General features: G+C 31.4%; 2 protein-coding genes and 1 non-coding gene across 4 annotated transcripts; 2 read left to right on the plus strand and 1 right to left on the minus strand.

Moving 5' to 3' along the window:
• Positions 1 to 211: 211 nt before the first annotated feature.
• Positions 212 to 9,450, minus strand: LOC109791269 (ubiquitin-associated (UBA)/TS-N domain-containing protein). The gene is made up of 12 exons (XM_020350538.3): positions 9,154 to 9,450; positions 8,875 to 9,028; positions 8,365 to 8,460; positions 8,165 to 8,241; positions 7,883 to 7,962; positions 6,747 to 6,807; positions 4,912 to 4,979; positions 4,740 to 4,821; positions 2,785 to 2,865; positions 2,635 to 2,712; positions 1,214 to 1,333; positions 212 to 571 (listed from the first exon to the last, which is right to left on the minus strand). Exons 1-12 carry the CDS (start codon positions 9,319 to 9,321, stop codon positions 395 to 397), a joined length of 1,242 nt encoding a protein of 413 aa, XP_020206127.1. The 5' UTR covers positions 9,322 to 9,450; the 3' UTR covers positions 212 to 394.
• Positions 9,451 to 15,403: 5,953 nt separating this feature from the next.
• LOC145954480 (uncharacterized) lies at positions 15,404 to 19,015 on the plus strand. Of its 2 annotated transcripts, XM_083068763.1 has the most exons (10): positions 15,404 to 15,753; positions 15,841 to 16,047; positions 16,134 to 16,385; positions 16,474 to 17,145; positions 17,233 to 17,483; positions 17,575 to 17,742; positions 17,821 to 17,925; positions 18,012 to 18,081; positions 18,180 to 18,275; positions 18,367 to 19,015. In XM_083068763.1, exons 1-10 carry the CDS (start codon positions 15,550 to 15,552, stop codon positions 18,457 to 18,459), a joined length of 2,118 nt encoding a protein of 705 aa, XP_082924889.1. In that variant the 5' UTR covers positions 15,404 to 15,549; the 3' UTR covers positions 18,460 to 19,015. The 2 variants fall into 2 exon arrangements, with proteins under 2 accessions (XP_082924889.1, XP_082924890.1); XM_083068764.1 differs by lacking the exon at positions 17,821 to 17,925 and having other exon boundaries at positions 18,367 to 18,755.
• A 1,758-nt stretch (positions 19,016 to 20,773) lies between these two features.
• On the plus strand, positions 20,774 to 21,951 carry LOC109791270 (uncharacterized). Its single transcript, XR_014431686.1, has 2 exons — positions 20,774 to 21,046; positions 21,123 to 21,951. It is a non-coding gene; the product is annotated as an uncharacterized LOC109791270 (transcript).
• Positions 21,952 to 23,089: the final 1,138 nt, after the last annotated feature.

The raw sequence follows: 23,089 nt of genomic DNA on the forward strand, positions 1-23,089 counted from the left end.
TAAAACATATTTTAATTATTTTCAGAAAATGATTTCCAAAATTAATTTCTAGAAATCATAATTTCCAGCCGTTAAAAAATTTCCCTCTATCAATCGCTTGCCTAGATTTCATGTCCGCGCACAAAACACTTCAATTTTTACTTTCTAAATTTTGCATAAACTGACTCAAAAATCCTAAGCGTAATAAGTAAGCCGAGTGATCGCATTATCATTAGATATAAGACTCAACTTTCTATAAACCTCAAACTTATATGACAATCAAGTTAAACGTCTCTGTAGATACCTTCCAGCTAAGGTAAATAAACAACAGAGTATGTTTAATGAACAAAAGGTAGCACTCGACTTTGAAATGAGACTATAATTGTCAAGCCTCTGATAATAACAGTTGTCTCGTCTAAAGAACTCCAAAAAAGGGATTCTTTATTGCAGAGTCTAGTTCAGATCCAGCTGAATTCAGTACCGCCATCTCAACTTTGTCCCTAGGCAAAAACAAAAACTCACCACCATCGATCTTCTCAAACCCGCAAATTTCTAGAAATTCAATGCCCCCTTTCAAGGAACCAACTCTTTCCTGTAAAACACACCGAACATCAACACGGGCATATACAGTACATACTGTATATAAACGATCTAGTGGTAGGTTAATAATAAACATTCAGGAGCGTCTACTCATTCAGACATGATAAAATGGAGCTATATCTAGTGGGTGGGAGGTTTATACTAGAGTGTGATGAATAAATCTTAGTAATACGATAATATATAAATTTAAATGGTCAAAATTGAAAGTTTTTAAATTCGTATGATTATTACTTAAAAAAGTCATGTAACTTTTTAAGTTCACATTATTAATATTTTTTATTCTTCTCACTTTCTCATAAATAAGAAAAGGTCATCTTACTAGATATGTTCTCAGAGAAAGACTATATACAAATTGAACATTATAAATGATTAAAATAAGACTGATGTCATGCCAAAACTCCTGATCTGAAGCCCAGTGTTTTAAATTTTCGATACATGTCCCAACAATAATTCTGTGTTATAGTGTCCATACTGTGTTATAGTGGCCCATTTTGGAATTTTGATCTGATTGAATTTTTTTTTTGGGGGGAGGGTGGAGGGTGTAGCGGGCTGTTTATCCCAAAGCACACAAATCAATAGCATGAGCTGAATTTCCCTCAACAAACCAAACACACGTCTTTAGGGAGTTTCTTACCTGAAAAGACTGGTTAGTAAGGCGTATCTTCCTGAATTTTTCCTCATTGGGATTTCTGGCAACATTCCCTACATACGTTAGAAGAGTTTGGAATGCTCTCTTTACTCTGGCGTCATCCTCCTGCTCCAAGAATAATTGAACATGTAAATAGGTTAAGGTGTAACAATATTTATGCAGAAGATACTTAAGTTTAAAAGAATATATATATATATATATATTAGAGAAGCGTTGCAGTGATGTAAAATCAATTTCATTTAGCTTAGCAGAATGTAAAATGCAGTTAACGTTATCAGTACTGTATATAAAAAATAATGGCCTCATTTTTCCACATTGCATGGCACATGGTTTACATCTCTTCTGACCATCCAAAATCAATGCACTAGAAACCAAAATGAAAATAATTGAAATCATATAAAGTTTATGATTTTTAGGAGAATATAAATTTTGGTCCTTCAAAGAAATATGCAAAATCATATTGATCATCCTTTGGTTCTTCAAAGACACAAATGGCGTAAATCCTCCCTAATGTCACTTTTTTGGGGGCCCATCAAATTGTGTTCGTAATTATTATGGGAAAGACCAATTTTACGTGTCTAAATAAATGGAAGATCAATGTGATATATCTTTTTGGAAAACCACAATGATCATTTACCCTCAATTTTATGTATAGGAACATCATCTTTATCAACAAAAATTACATTTAAACATTGGTTGTAAAAATGAATTTTACCACTTCAGCTTTTAGTCATGAAAAATTATTAAAATTTACTAGAACTACTGACAAGGCATAATTTTCATTAGTAAGTTCCAGCATCAATAATTTTGTAACAATGTATGATTAATGACCACAACAATTCAGTAAAGTTTTAAACCCATCTAATGCCATTAGTCAATTACAATCATGACAATTTGCAAGTATACCCACCAATTTGACACCATCTCAAGAACAACACAATATTTTTTGCATGACAATCAACCAAATCCTCTTCTTTGAGAAGCATAAAGATGATATATGAAGCTAAAATTGGCATCAGAGATATCACCACTAGTGGATTCATTAATGATGCTATTAAAGTGCACTAATATTTGTCAGAAGCACATCCCCAGATGTACATCACTGATTTCTATCCAAAAAATATTCCACCCTCTCTAAAAAGGGAAACATTTAAGTAGATAAAAGTAAACATTATTCAAAAGCCGAGGTAGGTCAGTTGGGACTCGTGAACATAAAAAAGGTTATGCAATAGATAAAAATAATGGATGTAAAGCACTGCATAATTTGCTCTGAAAAAAATATTATTTAGCATCAACTCTAATGCTACTCACTAACAGATTTTCAATGGATACCAATTCATCAACAACTATCAAACATTAATTAATACTGTTGACTAGACAAGTCCCAGGATTACCCAAGAGTGTACCTTGTGGTTCTGCTTGAGAGAACGGAGGCACTCTCTCATTTGCTCAGCTTTTGTGGCAGGCCTAACAGGCACAAAACTCTACATGCACAAAAATTTCAAATAAACATGGACCTCAAAAAAAAATGATACTATTTTTGGCCAAGATCACACCTTTTTCTCCTCCACAACGGGAGATGGTTTGGCTGCTGAAGGTTCCTCTGGAGGCAATCCAAGTCTCCTCCTTCTTTCTGCCTGTCATAATAGAGAAACAAAGTGATTTCATTCAAATACCACCAATAACTTGTATTTTTTAAAGAGACTTCTGTGACAAAACTGACAAAAATAGATTTAGGAAAAGATCAGACATTTGACCTCTATTTGGACAGAAGAATGCACTTTTTAATGAGGTTTCCCTAACAGATAAGTTGAGGGATTGGAGGGAGCAGCTTTGCTTCCCTCATTTTTGGTTTTCTTCGTTGTTTTTTTGTTTTGTTATTTAGTTAAGAATGACTCCTTATCCTCTCTTCTCTTTGTAGTTCATTATTTTTAATAATTTATTTTTCTTTTTTCATAAAAATATTAGTACAAAAAGTAATATTCACCTATATGTATCACAAAATAAGTAGATTAAATCCTTGCTACCAACTTCAGGACACAGTTTCTTGTGTCTAAATACATTTGAAAAAAATAAACAAATTAACCTTCATTCAAAAAATATCCCTCTAAGTAATCATATTCTTATAAATTATAATTAATACTTAATATTAAATAAGTTAAAAAGAAAACTTGAAAAGTTACTAGTAATAAAAGAATAAAAATGTTATTCTTGACAGAAAGAGAAATCAAGTGCATGAAAAGTATAGACCTAGACGTAGCATATCCCTTTAACAAATTCCCATGAATGAGAAGCTTGGATTGTTAATATTGAAAAACCAACCTTTTTGATTCAACATGTACTTCAGATCATGGTAGTTAAACAAAATAAAAAAAAATTAAGAAAACAAAATATTTAAGGTTTTATATTAAATTTTTTATTACTTAAAATATTATCTGAATTATAATAATAATTAATAATAAAGAGAAATTACCTTCTAAAAAAATAGTGAAGGCCAAATCAAAAGATAAAATAAAATTTGGCCCATTTGGCCCAACTTTTCTTAGAAGAAGACAGGTTGCAGATGCGGGAGAAGACAGAGCCACCGCAGCCACCGCCAGAGAAGACAGAGCCGCTGTCAGAGAAGACAGATCAACGGAGATCCGTCAGAGAAGACAAATCGACGGAGATTCGTCAGAGAAGAAGACAGATCGACGGAGGATCGACACTTTCCCTCTCTTTTCTGCATTTTTTTTCTAAAAAAAACTTTTTTTTAGGGTTTCCAGAATCAGATCACGTGTGACCCGACCCGGTTTCGAGGCGCAACCCGCTGTTTTGAAATCGTGCGATTTCGTCCAGAATCGCGATTTTCCGATTCACGCAACGATACGCACGATTCACATGCAATTCTTGATCAAAAAGGAGACGACTTGCGATTCGTATCGCGGAACCTTGGAATCGTATCGTATCGTATGATACGAATCGCGATACATCCGATACTTACTACCATGCTTCAGATAACCTAATGCCAAGTGGAATGCAGTTCCAAAATGAAAACAACTTTGTCTACCAATTCAAAGCAGTATAAATCAATCAAATCTAAATAAAAGTTATCCAAAAAAGACATTCATTTTTGACAACATGTACGGCAAATGGTGGCTTATCTTTCAAAATCTTTAAATATACAACCTGAATTAATGTCCAAGGCTTCTATATTAAGTGATCTTTTACCAAAGACTCAGAGAATAAATTAAACAAAAGTAAATGATCTTTTGAGAGAAGATAATAACAAAACTCAAAAAGTGTTATCAGTATGCAACAACCACCAAATGAGAAAAGATTAGAATTTAATGCACATGGTAAAACAAAATCAAATAGAGGTCAGGGAAACAAATTTAAATATTGGACTTCATATTTGGCATGCATATTCTAATTAAAGACAGTTCATATGATCTGACTTCAGAGTCAGATAAGAACAGAGGCTCAATAAAAGAACAAGAGAAAGAACCAAATGGTTAGGAAATTTTGAAACCTTGTCTTCTTCCAACTTTTGCTTGATTTTCTCCCTAGCCCTTCTCTCTTCCTCTTTCTCTGCTTTTCTCAAGGCCAACACCCTGCAAGAGGAAGCAGATATTTCTTGTAGCTGAGTGCATTCAAAACAAAGCACAGGATGTGAGACAATAAATTTACTAGGTCAGCCAGACCGTTTCCTTTCATTCTCTTCTTCAATCCTCTTTGCTTCCAGCAACTCCTTGCCAATACGAATTCTCTCCTGCATAAAAACATATGACAGACAAGAAAATGAAGATCCAAAGTAATCAAGTGCGTGTTTGGTTAAAATTTAAGGATGCACGTATAGTTGATGCCATGTCATATCCGACCCAAAGCTACTCTTTGTAGCTTCTAAAATTCACGTCAAACATGCAAAAATGAAATAGAAGATGTGGTTCCAACACAGAACAAAACAGGCTCTAACAAACATGGACAAATGTATCTAGAAATGCTACATCACAATCTCATAAACTGGTCCAATCTAAGAACATGTAGTATACATAACACAAATTCACTTCAGATTTTTCAAGATAACTAAAGACATACTGCTATTTTGGAATATGACACATTACAGATACTTGCCAGCTTGAAATTCATTCAATGAAAACACACACACACACACATCTACAGGAATAACTAGACTGTATAAGAGCTTAAAAATTAGTACAAAAAGATGTCCAATAACATTTTAAGCCAATTTTGGACTTAACTACACAAAACTGACTTGTACAACAAGGGTTGCCCTCCACTTTTTTACACTACTTTCATTTTATTGCTAGTCGATATGGAACTTGGATTTTTTTTTCAATATTGACTATATAAACTGAGTGCCAAAACCAGTGAATTCATCAAACCTTAACAGACACATAAATGGGTGAGAGAAATAAAATTTGTTATTGTACAAAGTGGGAATAATGAGTTAAAATTGGACTTTGAATGATTCACGTTCACCCACAAATTAGTTATGATGAAAATCTTGGTTTGAGCCAAGGAGATGTGAAGAAAGTTAATAGGAAAAGATAAATATAAATTGAGGGGAATGCATACTAGATCCACTAAAACTGCTTTGAATAGTTAAGTTACAACTTGCAACTTAAAAAACAAAGGCCTTATACATCAATAATAAGACTGAAACTGCTTAGGTCACACTTCTACCAACCTCAACTGGTGTTGGGCATCTTCCAAAAGTGTCTCATTTACTGTGCATGGACACATTTGATCTTTACCAAAATTAAAACAAAGGGTCATAAAACTATTACCGAAACCCTCAAACCACCTTGTATACAAAACCAGAAAATAATAACACTTTTAAAAAAATACTATTAATAGTCTAGAAAATTATATTTATTCAGTAATGTAAACATCGATTCAAGAATATACTGATATACAGATGAGGTAATTCATTACTTTTAATCAACCTAAAGTTTACCAATATGACAGGAACAACAATCTGTTTACTGCATAAGACTTTGATATAATGGAAACAATAATTGAGTAATTGAAAAAACAAGTTATTGATCTTTTAAGCAATACTACATGAGTTGTGAAACAACTCACGCAAGCCAAAATGCTTAAGCTCTTAAGTGGAGGATCATAAATGATTTTATATCTCTAACATGCATCTCAGAAGAGTCATTCGAGTTTGCAATGTCATTAACAAGCCCACTCTACCAGTCTACCTTGTGCTGAAATTCAACCTTTGACCAGGTGAGGCAAGACAACATATATTGAGCCCTTCCTTGACCAATGGGTCATAGAGTCATATACCATGTCAAGTACCAACTCTCCCAATGCGCCAAAAGCTAAAAATATTGCATGGAGACCCATGGTTGGTTTTACATCCCTAACAAAGTCTACATACCTTTTAAATACATCCCTAACAACGCATCCTCATATATCCCATAAGGTAAAAAATTTAAATACAAATATGCCAGTAGTGAAAGTCCCGATAAATAAGCGAAAAGCAAATGGTGAATCAGCAAAATACCTTTTCTCTTTCTCTTTCCGTTCTCTTTTCTTCCTCTTCTTTCTTCTTGCGAGCTCTCTCCCTTGAGATTATAGTTTAAAAATAAAATGATTACACAGAATACAGATATACCAGTAATAATAAATAGGCTTACAAAGTAACCACGAGTAAACTATAGTTCTGGACACATGTAAGCATGTGTTAAAACTTAAAACTACATAATATCAAACATCAATATATGACTATATGAATTGAACAAAAGTCCAGAATACTCAGAAGGCCAGAACACATTACTTTGACACGAAATTGACTAACATTAATACTGTGGCATATTAATGGCATGTTTATAACCGGCATGCAATGATAGAGGACATTGCATTCTGCAGATGAATTTCTAATAATTAACTACTTCAAGGCTACCTATATAAATCAGGATGCACTGGTGCAGTATACATTGATATTAGGTGTTCACTTAGTCTGCCTATGCTACTTAAGAAAATACCAGAATGCAACAACTGTTTCCTTAAGGGGGAGTTTGGTTCCTTCCCAGGAAATTTTTTCATACCCAAGAATCATGATTAAAATTCTTTTGGTTCACAGGAATGACTAAAACCCATTTGATTGGTCATAAATTTTTTTAGAAATATTTATAAATGTTACCAAGGAATCAAAAAAACTTTACTGTATAATTGTATTACATAAACAAATAAAGGTAACATGACAATTTTCAAATATTTTTACTATATTAAATAAACAAATAAAGATAATCTGACGTTTTTAATAGAATAAGAATTTTCATTTAACTCAAGAATGTAAGATTCTCACCTATTCCCATGTGAATGACTTCATGGGAAACATAAGTAAAAAAAATTCCCCGGAAATAATGTCTCCTAAGAATGTTTTAAGTTTTAACTAACAAATCAAACGTGAGAAACTAACTTTCCTAATCTCAAATTCCTAAAAAAGTAAAAACAATCCTTGTAACAAACACCTCCTCAGAGGTCAGGTAAAAGCCAATTAGGGATTACGGATTACCCTCTGCCATCATCATACATTACTTCCATCAAATGAATCAATAAATAGCTAAAATTATTTTTTAGTCTGTTCCCCATAACTTCGCCCTTTAGTGTAAATCTTATCAGAATTCTGTTTCATACCTTAGTTCCTGTTGTTTGGCCTTCAGTTCTTCTGGGGTAAGAGAAGGTTTAGCAGCCTCAATTTTGGTGTTGGCAGGCACCTGAGGGAATCATTATTCAGCAGGTCAGAAACTAGAGGTTGCAACTTAATTACACTGAATGACTGAACACATTTTGACATTTATCACAACATGAATTAGTCTTAATTTTGTTGAAGTTTGCAGCATCAAATCTATTACTTAAGAAGCAATAAGCAGTTAAGAACACAATGACAATAAACCACATTAAAAATAAAAATATTACCAAGGGCATCTGATCTATGTCAGGGTCATTCTCATGCTCTACTATCCAACTTACAGCAGCCTCAAGGCCAGCATTACCTGTAGAATGGAAGAACCTAAGTTTAATATCCAGAAGTGAGAGAAGATTACAATCTTGAACCCATAACAATACTAAACAACTAAGGTTGATATCTGAAGAATATGAACTGCATGTAAATTCACCAGAGTAATGAAGCGCCCGCGTTGCCCTTGCAGTTGAAAATCCCATGGTTTCAAGTTCCTCGAGCAGCTTTTTGTCCACTTCAGGAACAACCATTTCTGCATTACACAATACAACTCACAATCAGGCAAAGATACAAACCAAAATCACATCACCATCCACCACTGAGCTTATAAACCAAACTATTACTATTTACGAGTAGTTACATCTCGGAGAACTAGTTAGCCGAAGCTAAGCACTGTATATGCTATCTGCATCCTGTAAGAATAACGTATATTTAATTTTGCACATTCATCAATTCAGATCAATGTAAGTTTCATCTCTCTCTTTTCTCTCTCCAAATCAACGTGCACATCTAATAAAAACATCGGATGCCATCATTCATTAGCAAAATTTCATTCCATAAAACCACGGAAATCACTGGTCATTAATTCATTATTTATCAGACATCTTCACAATTTCAAATTAAGATTATCACACCTTAATTAACTCAGCTTAATAATAAAAACTACCTTCATTCTGGTCAGTAGACGCAGCAGCGGAAGGGTTTTCCGACGAATAAGTCGCATCGACCTTCGGAGCCTCCAAACTAATCGGCTTCACCGCCTCGGAAGTCCTATCGACAAATTCAGTGTGGCCGGTTCTCTTGGTGTGCAAATCGCTCTCCTGCGCGATCCAATTGCAAGCAACAGTAACGGATTCAGTTAATGCATATGAAAAATAAATAAACAGATAACTAATAGCGATGTGGAACCCTAAAACGATAATCGGAAAGTGTTGATTGGACTAACGGTTTTGGATCGGCAGGGTTTGGAGCAAGCGGTGCAAACGAGGTTGAGAACGGGTTCAGTGCATTCGGAGAAGTTGGAGTGGGAAGTGAGTTCGGCGTGCTCTTGGGCTTCTTCTACGGTCCTCAACAGAGCCCCACAGTCTCCGCACTTGAGAGAAACGCCCGCCATTGATGCAAATGCAAATGCAATGCGCTCGCGATTTTCACCGAAGCGGATTAGTTATATTTTGACCAATCTACACCTGTGAGTCACCACTGCTCGCTTTCTCCGAGTACAAGAAATTGGAGATGCCAACATCACCGCTATAATTTTACTTTTGTAGTCGCAATAATTTAAAATTACATGGTTCCTCTAACAATTATTCACATTGAGAATTTGAGTAACTCTGTCCCTCTAATATATACATAAATAAATATTAAAAATTATAGATAATTATTTAAAAAAATATTTTTTAAAAAATCTTTTTATATTTTAAGAGTATAATTATTTATTAAAAATAAAAACTAAAAGGTGATTATTAAAATTTATCACTTTATAATATGTATAAATATAGAGAGATGATTATTTATAAAAATAAAAATAATCACCTATATACTGCTAGTATAAAAAAATTTTAAATTGATAAATAATGAGATTTTTAAAGTTGTTTATTTTATTATTATGTCATTAAATAAAATAAATAACTTTAAAAGATCTCATTGGTTCCCGGTGTAAAAAACTTTATATTGACAGTATATAGATGATTAACTTAAAAAAAAATATGAGAAGTTATTTTTTAACATTCAAGAGTGCAATGGTTCACTGAAAATACAGATAAAAATAATTACAAACTTGATATTCTTTTTATAATAGGAAATAAATAGGTATAAATAGGTATTTTTAATTTTTATATTTATGTTTTCATCCTTCTTAGTTCCTGCAATTCAAAATAGATTTTTGTTTCAATTGCATTTTTTTTTAATCTATATTATTAATTTTTTAAAATGTTATTTATTTTGTGTGGACATAATATATGTTTTTAATTTTGTAAAGGTAAAAAAATGATTTTAACAATGGATGTCATGAGTAAGAAGGGAAAAAAAAAAGTGATAAAACGTTGAGAAACTTGATTTTAAATAATTCTAGCAAGATAAATTTAACATTAGACATTCAATATTAAATTGATATGTCTATCATATTAATTAAGATTAAAAAAAAAAGGAGACGGTGTTAAAAAAATTAAGAATAGAAATTAAAAAAATATATATAATGCAATTATTAAGACTTAAAAAATCTATCTTAAGGATTTAAGTACATTAACTAAAAAAAATATATTTTAATTTTATAAAAACAAAAAAGTTAAGTGAAATTATATAAGGGTTAAAAAAGGTATTTTAAGTTAATTTTAATATCAAAAATCAAGAATCAAGAATAATAATATGTAAAATTTGTTTTAATGATGGAGTATCTGGTGTGTGACACTGTAAGTTAATCAATTGATTTTTAGGTACTTAAGGGTTGTGGAGTGACATTGAAAGCGAAAGACCTCTAGTTAGAGGTCTAGTTAAACTTGAGAAAGAAAGGTGTAAATAGTTTTTTTATAACAAGCTTCATAAGTTCCTTCTCCAAGATTATAAAGAGATAAACAAGATAACTAGGCTTTGGAGATTTCTCATTTCTTCTTCCTTCTTCTAGATTTTCCAAAGGTGTGAGAGGTCTTTTTGATCCTTTAGGTGGTGATTCGAAGTTGCTGGAGTTGATGATTGTGTGAATGTAGAGCTTCTTGGGGTTGCTTCTGCTTCCTTCTCCCTTTTCTCTTCATTCGAGGTGGCTATAGTTCTACGGTAAGGGAAGTTAGGATGAATGGTTGATTGAATTATTGTATTGTATAAAAATGAGATTATCATTTGTTGCATGAATCGATGGATTTACAAATTTAAACGTTAAGTGGTGGGGTTTTGGTTGTTCTTGAGGTGGTTGAGATGATTTTAATGATCTTGACAAATTTCGTAGTTGCTTTTTGTGTTTTTTTGGGTAAAATGAGTTGTTGGAAAGGTGCACGTATGAGTGATTGAGATGCATGCATGAATTGATGTAGGGATTGAATGGATTTTTGGATTATTGAAGTGTTTTGCTAGATTGGTGTTCTTGAGCTTCAAATTTGCATGTTTTTGGGTTTGGTTGTTTAGACGGCCCATGGGGGTCACTCCAAGCAAGCCTAGGTGATTATTCAGAGATGTTCTCTGCCTTAGGTCGCTCAGAGCCAGTTTTGGTTGCTCCGAGCGAGTTATTAGTCACTTAAAACAAGATGTTGATTACTTTGAGTGAGTTGATGGTCGCTCTGAATGAGTTGACCTCACTTAAGTGAGAGATTGACTCGTTTAAGTAAGTAGATGATTGAATTTGCTTTTATGATTTTCATAAAAAATTTATAGTCTTGGATGTTATCTTTCCGATGGCTTTGAAATCACCTAAAAAGGAGGTCTATAACTAGTTTTGACATTTTTTGTGAGCAAATGTCAAGTTGTTTGCATTTAGGCAAATTATTGTGATTTTTGTGATTTTCAGTATAATAAATGATGGAGTTTCAACTTGAGGTTTTCATATCTTATACTTATATGATGGTATATTGTAAAACTAAAAAAAACAATAAAATTTAAATAATAAAATAAATCGAATAAACTATAAAAAATTTAAATTTTCAATTTGAATACTCTATTCGTATTATATTCTATTATTTTTATTTATTCTATTATATAAGAATAAGATAAGATTAATTAAGAATAAGATAAGATTAATATTTCAATTTTAAAATACTAGAAATCTATTTATACATGGTCTATTAATTAATATAAAAAATATAGAATATATAATTAAGAGTTGTAGATAACCTTGTTAGCTTTTATATGAGATAAAGACGAGTTTGATTGGAGTAACCCCATATGTATTGTTTTATGTGAAAGTTGTCATTGTATGTTTATACATGTTGTATGATGAGCATGAATAAATGTTTTAAGTTATATTGCATATTGTATGGTATATGATGATGATTTTGCATATGTTGATTGGATATGACATATATAAATGTTTATATGGTGTTGGATGATGACGAGTATATGTATGTTGTACATATGTATGATGTATGATTTTGGAGAGCACTGATATGTCCTGTATGGATGATGTTGTTGATCTCTATATGCATTGAATGAATGTGATGTATATAGTAGATGTATGGTAAGGTGTAGATATTGAGAATGTGATATGACATTAAATCATGTTGGCTAACTTAGACTTTAAGAGAGAAAAATATTTTGAAAATTGAAAATCCCACATAGGGTATCTTTGGAGTGGTGCTTGGGTAGGCTACTATTGGGAAACCCTCATTTAGTAGGTGTGTATATTGGAGTGGGTTTTTGAGGTGTGTTGAGTCTTCTCCAGGTTCTTAGTTAATGGTTGAATAAGATAAGAGGTTAAGGGTTATAACCCTTAACCAAGTACCTGGAAAGACTGTCTGATTCCTTGAGGATGGTCAATGGGCTAACTCCACATGTGACTTGATAATACATGTCAAGATTGTGGAAAACCTATACTCAATTGTACCATTCCTAATAGTGAAATCGAACTTTCCTAGTGTAAGTGACAATATCTGAGAAATCAGAGGACACATTGGTATCCCATTTTATTGTGATAGAACTAACACATTGGGTGTGAAAAAAATTAGGTTGATTTGGTAGGGTAAAGTTACTTAGACTACTCAGTTGCTAGGAAATCTTCATAAGTGAGTGCATGACGACGCATTGATTGAGGCATTTGCATATGATGTATGTTATGTTGTGTTCATATGCATTGTTGAATGTCTTGCATGACATGGTTTTAGATGAGATACATGTTTGCTTTGGAGTGTTTTAACTTTCATGTATCGTTGTGGTGTGATGTTGTATGTTATATAATTGTTTTTTATACTTACATGTTTTTGAACTCTAACTTATCATTATGTTTCCATTGTGGTTTGAACTGTGATAATTATAATTTGTATGGGAGTAAATCAAGACAAGTTTGAGAAGATGCTACAAGCAAGTGGTGTGATATTTTTGTTGGAGGTAGTGTTACTGCCTGTAACTTGTATAATTTTATTCGACCGACATTGAAACATAGGATTATTTTGAGATTATTGTATACACGTATATGTAAATTGTCAATATTAATACAGGTGTTTTACTTTTATATTCATGTACTATATATATGCATAACATGTTTTATCATTTAATCTTAAATGTTATAGTAGGTTAATTTTGTTGTTAATAATAGTGATTATGTTTAATGTGATGATGAAAGAATCGTTACACAATGACAAAATGAGATTTATTTCAAATATTATTTAAACATGTGAATAGATATTTTAATAAATAAACAATACTTTTAAATATATAAAATATATTTTAAATTTATAATAAATAACTATATTTTTTATCAAACACTAGTGCAAAAATAGCTTTTAAGATCGGGGTTTTAAAATCGGTTAAGGGGGAACCGATTTTAAAAGGGGGCCGGTGGCATTTTTGTAATTAAAATCACCACTTTTAAAATCGGTTAAAATTTAACCGATTTTAAATGGTATTTTAAAATCGGTTGTTATTTACCCGATTTTAAAAGGTGGCTTTGTTACTACTTTTAAAATCGGTTGTTTTAGAACCGATTTTGTATATAGTATACAAAATCGGTTCTAAAATAACCGATTTAAAAAAGTAGTAACTAAGGGACCTTTTAAAATCGGGTAAGTGATAACCGATTTTAAATATGTGCGTTCTTCCTCACCTCCTTCACTCTTCATTGTCTCAGCTTTGCGTTCAGGGTTACCATTTGCCTCTTCCCTTTCGTCTTCACCGCCATTGTCGCGCTTTGAGTTCAGAGTTACGATTTGCCTCCATTCGAGTTCCCTTTCGTCTTCACCGCCATTGTCGCGCTTTGCGTTCAGAGTTACGATTTGCCTCCATTCGAGTTCCCTTTCGTCTTCACCGCCATTGTCGCGCTTTGCGTTCAGAGTTACGATTTGCCTCCATTCGAGTTCCCTTTCGTCTTCACCGCCATTGTCGCGCTTTGCGTTCAGAGTTACGATTTGCCTCCTTCATTTTTTGACATTATGGTTCACTTAATCATCCACTTGGTGAGGGAGGTTAGATTGTGTGGACCTGTCTTTTTGAGGTGGATGTACCCAATTGAGCGATACATGAAGATACTAAAAGGGTATGTGAAGAACCAATATCGTCCAGAAGCATCCATCATAGAAAGGTACATTGCAGAGGAAGCAATTGAGTTTTGTACTGAATACATGTATCAAGCTGAATCAATAGGCATTCCTAAGACTCGTCATGAGGGACGAAGTGCTGGGAAGGGTACAATAGGCACAAAACTAAAAAGCATGATGCGAGAAGAAGTGCTTCAAGCGCATTTGTATATATTAAACAATACTGATGAGGTTCTTCCTTATTTAAATGCCCACAAAGACTTAGTGAAGAGAAACAACCCTCGCATGCCTGAGAAATGGGTGTTAAACGAGCATAATAAGACTTTCATAGAGTGGTTCAAAAAGAATTTTGGGACAAATTTAAATGTTTCTGAAACTTTACAACGGCTAGCTCAAGGACCTAACTTTGATGTGTTTACTTTCTGTGGATATGACATTAACAATTACTCATTTTATACAAAGGCACAAGATGACAAAAGCACTATGCAAAATAGTGGTGTTATGCTAGTTGTTCAATCTATGCATTTTTCAACCAGAAATGATAAGAACCCCATCACAGCATCCATGTGTTATTTTGGAGTTATTGAAGACATATGGGAGGTTGATTATGGTCCATTCCGAGTACCTGTATTTAAATGCAAGTGGGTTGATAGTAACAATGGTGTCAAAATTGATGAACTTGGATTTACTTTGGTTGACCTCAATAAAGTTGGTCATAAGGAAGAGCCTTTTATCATGGCTATGCATGTAAAGCAAGTATTTTATGTCACTGATCCATCTAACAATAGGTGGTCAATTGTTCTACAAGGTAAGAGTTCAATTGATATTATGGATACTCCTTCTTTGTGCAAACGGGTGCCAACTATTAATGAAGAAGATGATGTTGATAATGTACATGCCACTCGTGATGATCATCAGGAAGGAATATGGGAGAACATTCAAACTTGATCATACTTCCAAAATAGGTTATTATAGTTTTTTTTTGTTAGTTACTTCTATTTATACTTTTATTTTTGTTATCACTTTAAGTATTATTTATTATAAATAATTTTATACTAATGACTTGTAATTTATTTTGTTTCTGTCAACAGATAAATATGGATGAACATCAAGACTCTCCTTTAGACTCTACATAGACTACAGCCAAGAAGAAAGTCAGAGGTCCCACTAGAATGAAGAATGTCACATCCAAACGCCTTCATGAGGAGAGATTGCATGTTGATATTGATGAGATAACTAAGAGACCTACGGGGGACTCAGCTACCCAATTTATGAGTACCATGGGGGTTCTTGCTAGAACCAAGGTTTCTATTTTGTTGCCTAGTTGGGATCATGTAGAGGAGGTTGTCAAGAACCATATTTGGGCAGATATTACGGTAAAATTTCATTTATACTCAACAATTTTCATTATTAAACTTCATTAGGATATAACATGTACTAACTCATTGTTATCATAAATGTAGGAAACTTGGGACATTCCTAGGACAGAGGACATGAGAAGGAAAACCCTCTCTATTGTGGCTGAGAGGTGGAGGGCATATAAGACTAGCCTCACGAACAATTACATTTTTGGAAAAAAGAAAGGTGAATTTCCTGGTTATAAGAACCCCACCATAGATCAAGAGACATGGAACGCATTTGTAGAGTCTAGAATGACTAAAGAGTTTTTGGTAAGTTAGGATTACATGCATTGTTATTTGTATTGTTCAGAATATTATGTTTTTACCTTTAATCTCATTATATGGTACTTTTGTAGGAGAAAAGAAAGAAGGCACAAGAGATTCAGGCAAACAATGACACCATTGTTGTGATGTCTCGTGGGGGTTATCCATGGCTTAAGAAAAAGTTGATGAAAGAGAAGGCTATGAAGCGTCAAGCTAGCCAAGATGAGACTACAGTTAGTGATCCTCCTTCTCCACCCACACGTCATGAATTATGGAAGCATGGTCGCATAAAAAAAACGGGCGAGTTTACAACTGAGGCAGCAAAAGAAATTGCTAACAAGATAGTAAGTATAATTGTTTTGTACATATGATGCTAATTAAGATATGGATCAATAGATGTTTATTAAATTGTTTTTGTGTCTTGTATTTTAGGATATATTGGAACAACAGTCCACAGAGGGATCTTTTGTTTCCCATGGACGCCAGGATATACTCACAGTTGCAATTGGAAAGCCTGAGCACCCAGGTCGGGTTCGGGCTGCTGGTGGAGGTCATAGTTTACAAACCTACTTTGGATCACGCTCATCTTCACAGACATCTGGCACGATGGACCAGTTAGTGGAACTGAAGGTCTCTCAATTTATAGCAACTTATGAGCAAAAATTTAGTCAGATGCAGGAGGACATTCATAAGCGGCTACAAGAGGACATGCAAAGGCAACTACAAGAGCATATGCAATCACTCAGCCAACAATTTCAACAAAGTACTCCAATAGTAGAACCATTTATTGCACGTGTGAGTACAAAGGGATCATGTGCTTCTATTGATCCCCCTGTTACTGCCACTGGCCCAGGTACATCTAATAAATGTGAGTTGTTTGTGGATGGATCACTCGATCCTGTGGGTATAGGGCAGATTCACATATTAGGGTCCACTGTACACCATCAAGTCATGGGAGATGATATGGTTAGGGTTTCAGTGTTGGATGTGAGACAACCAGAGGCTAGAGTTCCTATGCCCACAGTGGAGGTTCAGACAATGGGACAAGCCTTGAACACCTTCCTTCAGTGGCCTTATAAGTTAGTAAAGGTGATATCTACGAAGGTATGTTATTTAAATAATATTTAATTTTAAGTTGGTGTAAATTTATTATAATATTGTATAATATTAGCTTTGTACTTTGTGGAGTAGGATATTGTTACCTCACCAAAGGGTAAAGGGACGGTCATTGTTACCCCTTTTAGAAATCTTCCTCCAATAAAAAGGCTATGGAGATTAGTTGCAGATATGGAAGATAACGAGCAACCCAAACAACTCCCTTGGCCTCCTGAAGTGTTTAACATGTCTAGTAAAGTACCCCTATATATAAGTCAGAGTGATATATCAGAGATTACAAATGGTCATTGTATGCTAAACATATCAATTTTGCAGTTATGGTTGTTGTAAGTATTTAAATTATTTTTAATTATATTTTGTTGATTTTTTCTAACATTGTTTCTAACATTGTTTCTAACATTATTTCTAACGTTGTAGATTTATCCATAAATTGAGCATGGATAAGGGAAATGATCACATATATGGATTTTTGGAGCCTGAGTCAATCCAAAAAAGTGGAAACAAAGTCGAAGAAATACAAGCTTACATTCAAAATTGGATGTTCGACTCAAATAAAAAAGTTTACTTGGCCCCTTATTTTTCTGAGTAAGTTTAATTTTATATAATTAAATATAATTTTTTATAAAAACTATTTTTTCTATTACTCATAATTTCTTAATGCAGTGCTCATTGGCAACTTTTAGTTATTTGTCCTATGGACAACATAGCTGTATGCATTTGCTCGTTGCATAAACCTCCTCCTATGGATTTTAGACAATTATTAGATAGGTAAATTGTTTAAAAATATCTAATTTCTTTTATTGATTATCATTATATTTGACTTTACACTAATCATAATGTCATTTTATCATTAGGGCCATGGAAGGATATCATATACTTAAGGGTTCAAAGATGAAGAAAAAAATAAGTTGGGTCTCTCCTAAAGTAAGATTTTAATTCTAGCAACGATATTTTTTTTAAGTAATTTATTAATTTTTTTTAATTACTATTCTATTGAAATTGATTTTATATTCTTTTTGTAGTCTCATAAACAAAAAGGAAATTATGAGTGCGGATACTATGTAATGAAGACAATGCATACTATTGTCGATTCACAAATAGTATCTGGGTGGACTGAAGTAAGTTTTACAATTTTGAAAGTTTTTGTTTTAAGTTCTCATTCTATATATTTTATGAATTATTAATAATTATTTTAATTTTTCTTAACAGATATTTATAGATCGATCACCATTGCCGTTAGAAGACATAAACATCATTAGGGAGCAATGGGCCACATTTTTTATTGACCATTACCTTAATTAGTTTGGGCTTATGTTTTATAGTATTGCTTTAACTAGTTAGAACTTACATTTCATTGAGCAATGTAGTCCATTTATGTATTAGATGTATTTAAAACTATTCAATTATATATATATATGATTAACATTTATCATCTTGTCATTTGAATGCGATTTGTGCTTCATTGAGAAAATATTTTGAACTGTCTGGTTTTTCTACAGGTTTTTTGTTCTGAGGTGCTCCCAAAACAAATCAAACATACAAAAAAATATCACTACTTTTAAAATCGGTTATGCCATAACCGATTTTAAAAGTAGACTTTTAAAATCGGTTACTACATAACCGATCTTAAAAGTCTTGACTTTTAAGATCGGTTAAAACCACAACCGATCTTAAAAGTCTTGACTTTTAAGATCGGTTATAAATCAACCGATCTTAAAAGTCTACTTTTAAAATCGGTTATAAATCAACCGATCTTAAAAGTCTACTTTTAAAATCGGTTAATAACCGATTTTAAAAGTCTACCTTTTCAAAATCGGCTCTTTTAAAATCGGTTCCATAACCGATTTTAAAAGTCCAAAATAACCGATTTTAAAAACGTTTTTTTCCACTAGTGAAATAATTATAAATAAAATTATCTCAGTTTGTCAATAATTTTGAGATATTATATAAATTATGTGGATAAAAAAAAAGTATAAGTGGTGTGGTACACATGAAACGGCTAGACAATATGTAATATTATTATAAATTTTCAAAAAAGTTGATAGTAGATTTGACCTTACATAAAGTTATCACTGATCTTAATTTAAACATTTTATTAAAAAACAAACCATGAGTTGAACAAAATAGTATAAATTCCTACGTTATTAGAAATTAGACAAGGTGAAATATAATTAGTTTTAAGAACAATAATTAAAATGGTCGGTAGAGTTAATAATATTTAAAAGAAACAAATAAAGGTTCAGAACAATTAAATGTTTAATAAAAATTATGAAACAAATAGAATGGTTAGTATAGTTATTAGTATTTAAAAGAAGTAAATAAGTAAATAAAGGTTAACAACAATTAAATCTTAAATAAAATTATGAAGTAAATCTCGTTATCTCCTGTAACAAATTATATTTATGGTCTTTATCTTCTTTTTTATTTATTTATTTCATTTTAGTTTTTTCTTTTAAGATGTTATTTTAGTTCTTTATTTCTTAAAGTTTGGTTTAATTTTTTTTAAATAATTATTGTTTTAATTTTGGGATATGATTTAAATTTTTCTTTTATTGATTTTAATATTTGAAACTTGTTTTATTAAATTTAGTTCTATTCATATTATTGAACGCAATGTAAATTCAAACAAAAGTGTTATAAATTTGGTAAAAAAAAATAAGAATAATTCAAAAGTTATTGAAAAATTAAAATAAAAACTAATTTTACTATTTACTAATTGCTTGTGGAATATATTTATCAAACAATTTTATCATGGTTGTCGCTCTTTTATATTAGATTGAACATCAATTGAAACTTATAATTGTTATATGGGTAACTCTAGTGTTACAAGCTTTTCATTTTGATTTAAAATTATGTTACAAAGTTAAAAATGATCATTAATTTAAAATAAAATTAAATCAATTTAAATATAGAAAAATAATCAAAATGAATATTTTAATAAATACAATACCTAAAAATGTATAAATAAAATAAAAAGATAAAAAAATATAATTATTTTATATTAAACTAAAATAATTATCTCAAATTATAGTATTTTGAAAGTTAAATAAGTTTTTACTTCCTAAACTTTTTAACAATTTGATTTTTACTCTTTCTTAACGCGATATATATATATATATATATATATATATATATATATATTTTTTAAACACAATATTATTTTCAGATAAATAATTTACATTAAAACACAATATTATTTTAATTATTGATAACTTATTTTTAAAAATATTAAATTTTAATTTACAAATAAATATAATAAATTAAACTGAATTAGATAATAAATTAAAATGAAAAAACTTTAATTAAAAAATAGTTCCGCTTTCGTGTAAGATAATAGTTTGTGTTTAATAATAAATATTTATTATTTATTTTAATTTTTTAATTAGTAATTACTGATTATTAATATTTTATTTACTGCAATCAAATGGACCAAATGTAGATATTATTTGTTTAAAAAAAATAAAAATGAAATACAATAAAATTGTATACAAAAATAAAAGTCAAAATTTACTTCAAAAATTTATTTTTCTTACAAACACCTACATGGGTTGGCACGAATATATATAGCATCAATGACATGCAAATTTAAATTAGAGACGCTTGCGCGTATGAACTATGAAGTGCGCATAAGGCATGACATCTTATTTTCTCCTCCGTAAAAGTAAAATATAAATAAAAAAATTTGTTTTAGACCTAAATACTTATTAAACACGGCTCTGCTCTGCCTCATGAAAGTCAAAGTCTTGGCTGCATTCCCACTTTCCCAGCAACTTCGCTCTTTTTCTTTATTGCTATATATATTGGTCTCTCTCGATCTCATCCTTCATTGAGAGAAGCAAGCAAGTCTATATAAACCATAAGAGTTTATTGATCGATCTGTGCACAAAAGGTAATCTTAAAACTTCCATTAGTGTTCCGTTGTCATAATGAATTTGTGTTTGATGTTCATCATGCATTATTTTCAGTTTCACAAGAAATTAAAACAACAAGACTAAGGAAAGAAACCCATTATTTCCATTGCAGAAGCGGTTGCTGAAATTGTCCCAATGTATGGTTCAGGTACGAGTTTCAAAACAATCCATTTATTTCGATACATTTATAAAAAATCTAATTCCATGTATCCACAACCACTTGTTCTTTGCCAAAATATTTAAATGTAATGTTAATCAATTTTAAAATAATAATATTTTATAGTGAAATTTGACATTGTGCTCTCATTTGTAGTTCTATCACTTTATTGTAATTTATGTTGTTTGATGGTGCAAAAGCTAACGTAATCAACAAATCTATTACTTTAATCATTCATTTCTTTAACAATAAACTTGAATGTTAGGAAGACTTGATAATGAATTTTTCATTAACATATTTAAATATATTAACAGAATTAATCTTCGTAATTTTTAAATTTCAGAGGTCAAAGAAAACTATAATTTTAAACATATTATAATAATTTGAACCATTATAAATAAATTAGATGCATAATACACTAGCTAAAAATTTGTTGTTAAATCAGTGGTTTTCTTTTTATATATAAGTTCTAAAATTTTATAATTTGATACATTAGTAATTAACATACTCGATATTTTATAGATGTGGTGTTTGATGGAGAAAGACTATTGGAGAAACTATTCTTATAGAATAATGTACAACATTTTGTGTTGTTAACAAACTACAGGAAAGCAACACAATTGAGTTTAGTTTTGTTGACAATGTTATATGTGTTTAATTAGCACAATTATGAATGAAGTTCATATAAAAAAAAAATTCTACTTCAACTTTTGAGTTATATTTTACCTTGAAAATTTGAGCAACTTTGGTAGGCCATTTTGCAATCCTATTTGTATGTTTTCTATCAAAATTCCATCGATTAGTTTCAAATATTAGTTTCTTGCGTATTTTCTTTATTTGCATCAATTTCTACTATGAAATGATTAAAGAATTGTTATGCATTATGTTTTATGATCTCAGTCACAGTTTGAGACAATTAATTTTAAATGATTTATGATAATGTATTATAATACCAGTAGTCGAAGCGAGTTTCATTAATTTGCCATATATTGTATATTTTTCACCTTTATAATATTATCTTTTTTCCTTTTCCATTTTGTAAGCTTAAGGAATATGTTATATATATATATATATTTAGTTTCAAGTTTGAATTTCATAAGCTTATGACTTAGAATTCACCTCTTTCCATATTTTTTTTCAACTTTATTACTTACTTTGTAATTACTATATTACTTTCTAACTAATTTGTTCCATACATTGCACATGTCCATGTACTAGGTTCTTTTATAGGTGGAGGTTGTGGTGAGGTTGTGGTGGAGGTGGAGGTGGAGGTTGTGGTGGAGGTGGAGGTTGTGGTGCTGCCACTCCTTATTCGTACAGGGACAAGATTTTTGATAAAATGATAACAACTCTAAGACAACCGGATATTATCATGATTGGGTTATACGGATCAAGTTATAAGAGTAGAAACAATGCAGTGAAGAAAATCACTAGAAGAGTTGAGAGGGATGGGCAATTTGATGTGGTTATAAAGGCAAGCATGGTAAAAAAGAATCTATGGTGGAAAAAATCACTAGACATGAGAAATATTCAAGAAAAACTTGGGAACCAGTTGGGTTTACAATTCCAAGAGAAAACTCTAGAGGAAAAAGCTAGTTGTTTGTCTGATAAAATAAAGATGAAGCAAAAAATCCTTATCATCTTAGACGATCTACAAGGTGAAATCAACTTGACCAAGATAGGAATACCATTTGGAAATGATCACAAGGGTTGTAGAATTTTGTTTGTAGCCAATAATAAGAAGGTGTTGTCTAACACAATGAAAATCCCAATAGTATTCTCTATGGATGACTATAGTTCACGTTTTTAAGTTCAAACTTATAAAATAATTTTATGAATTTTATTGTCACTTTATGTTTTTATA

This window comes from Cajanus cajan, chromosome 2 (assembly GCF_000230855.2).
Source record: "Cajanus cajan strain Asha chromosome 2, NIPB_CcT2T_4, whole genome shotgun sequence".
Lineage (NCBI taxonomy): Eukaryota > Viridiplantae > Streptophyta > Magnoliopsida > Fabales > Fabaceae > Cajanus > Cajanus cajan.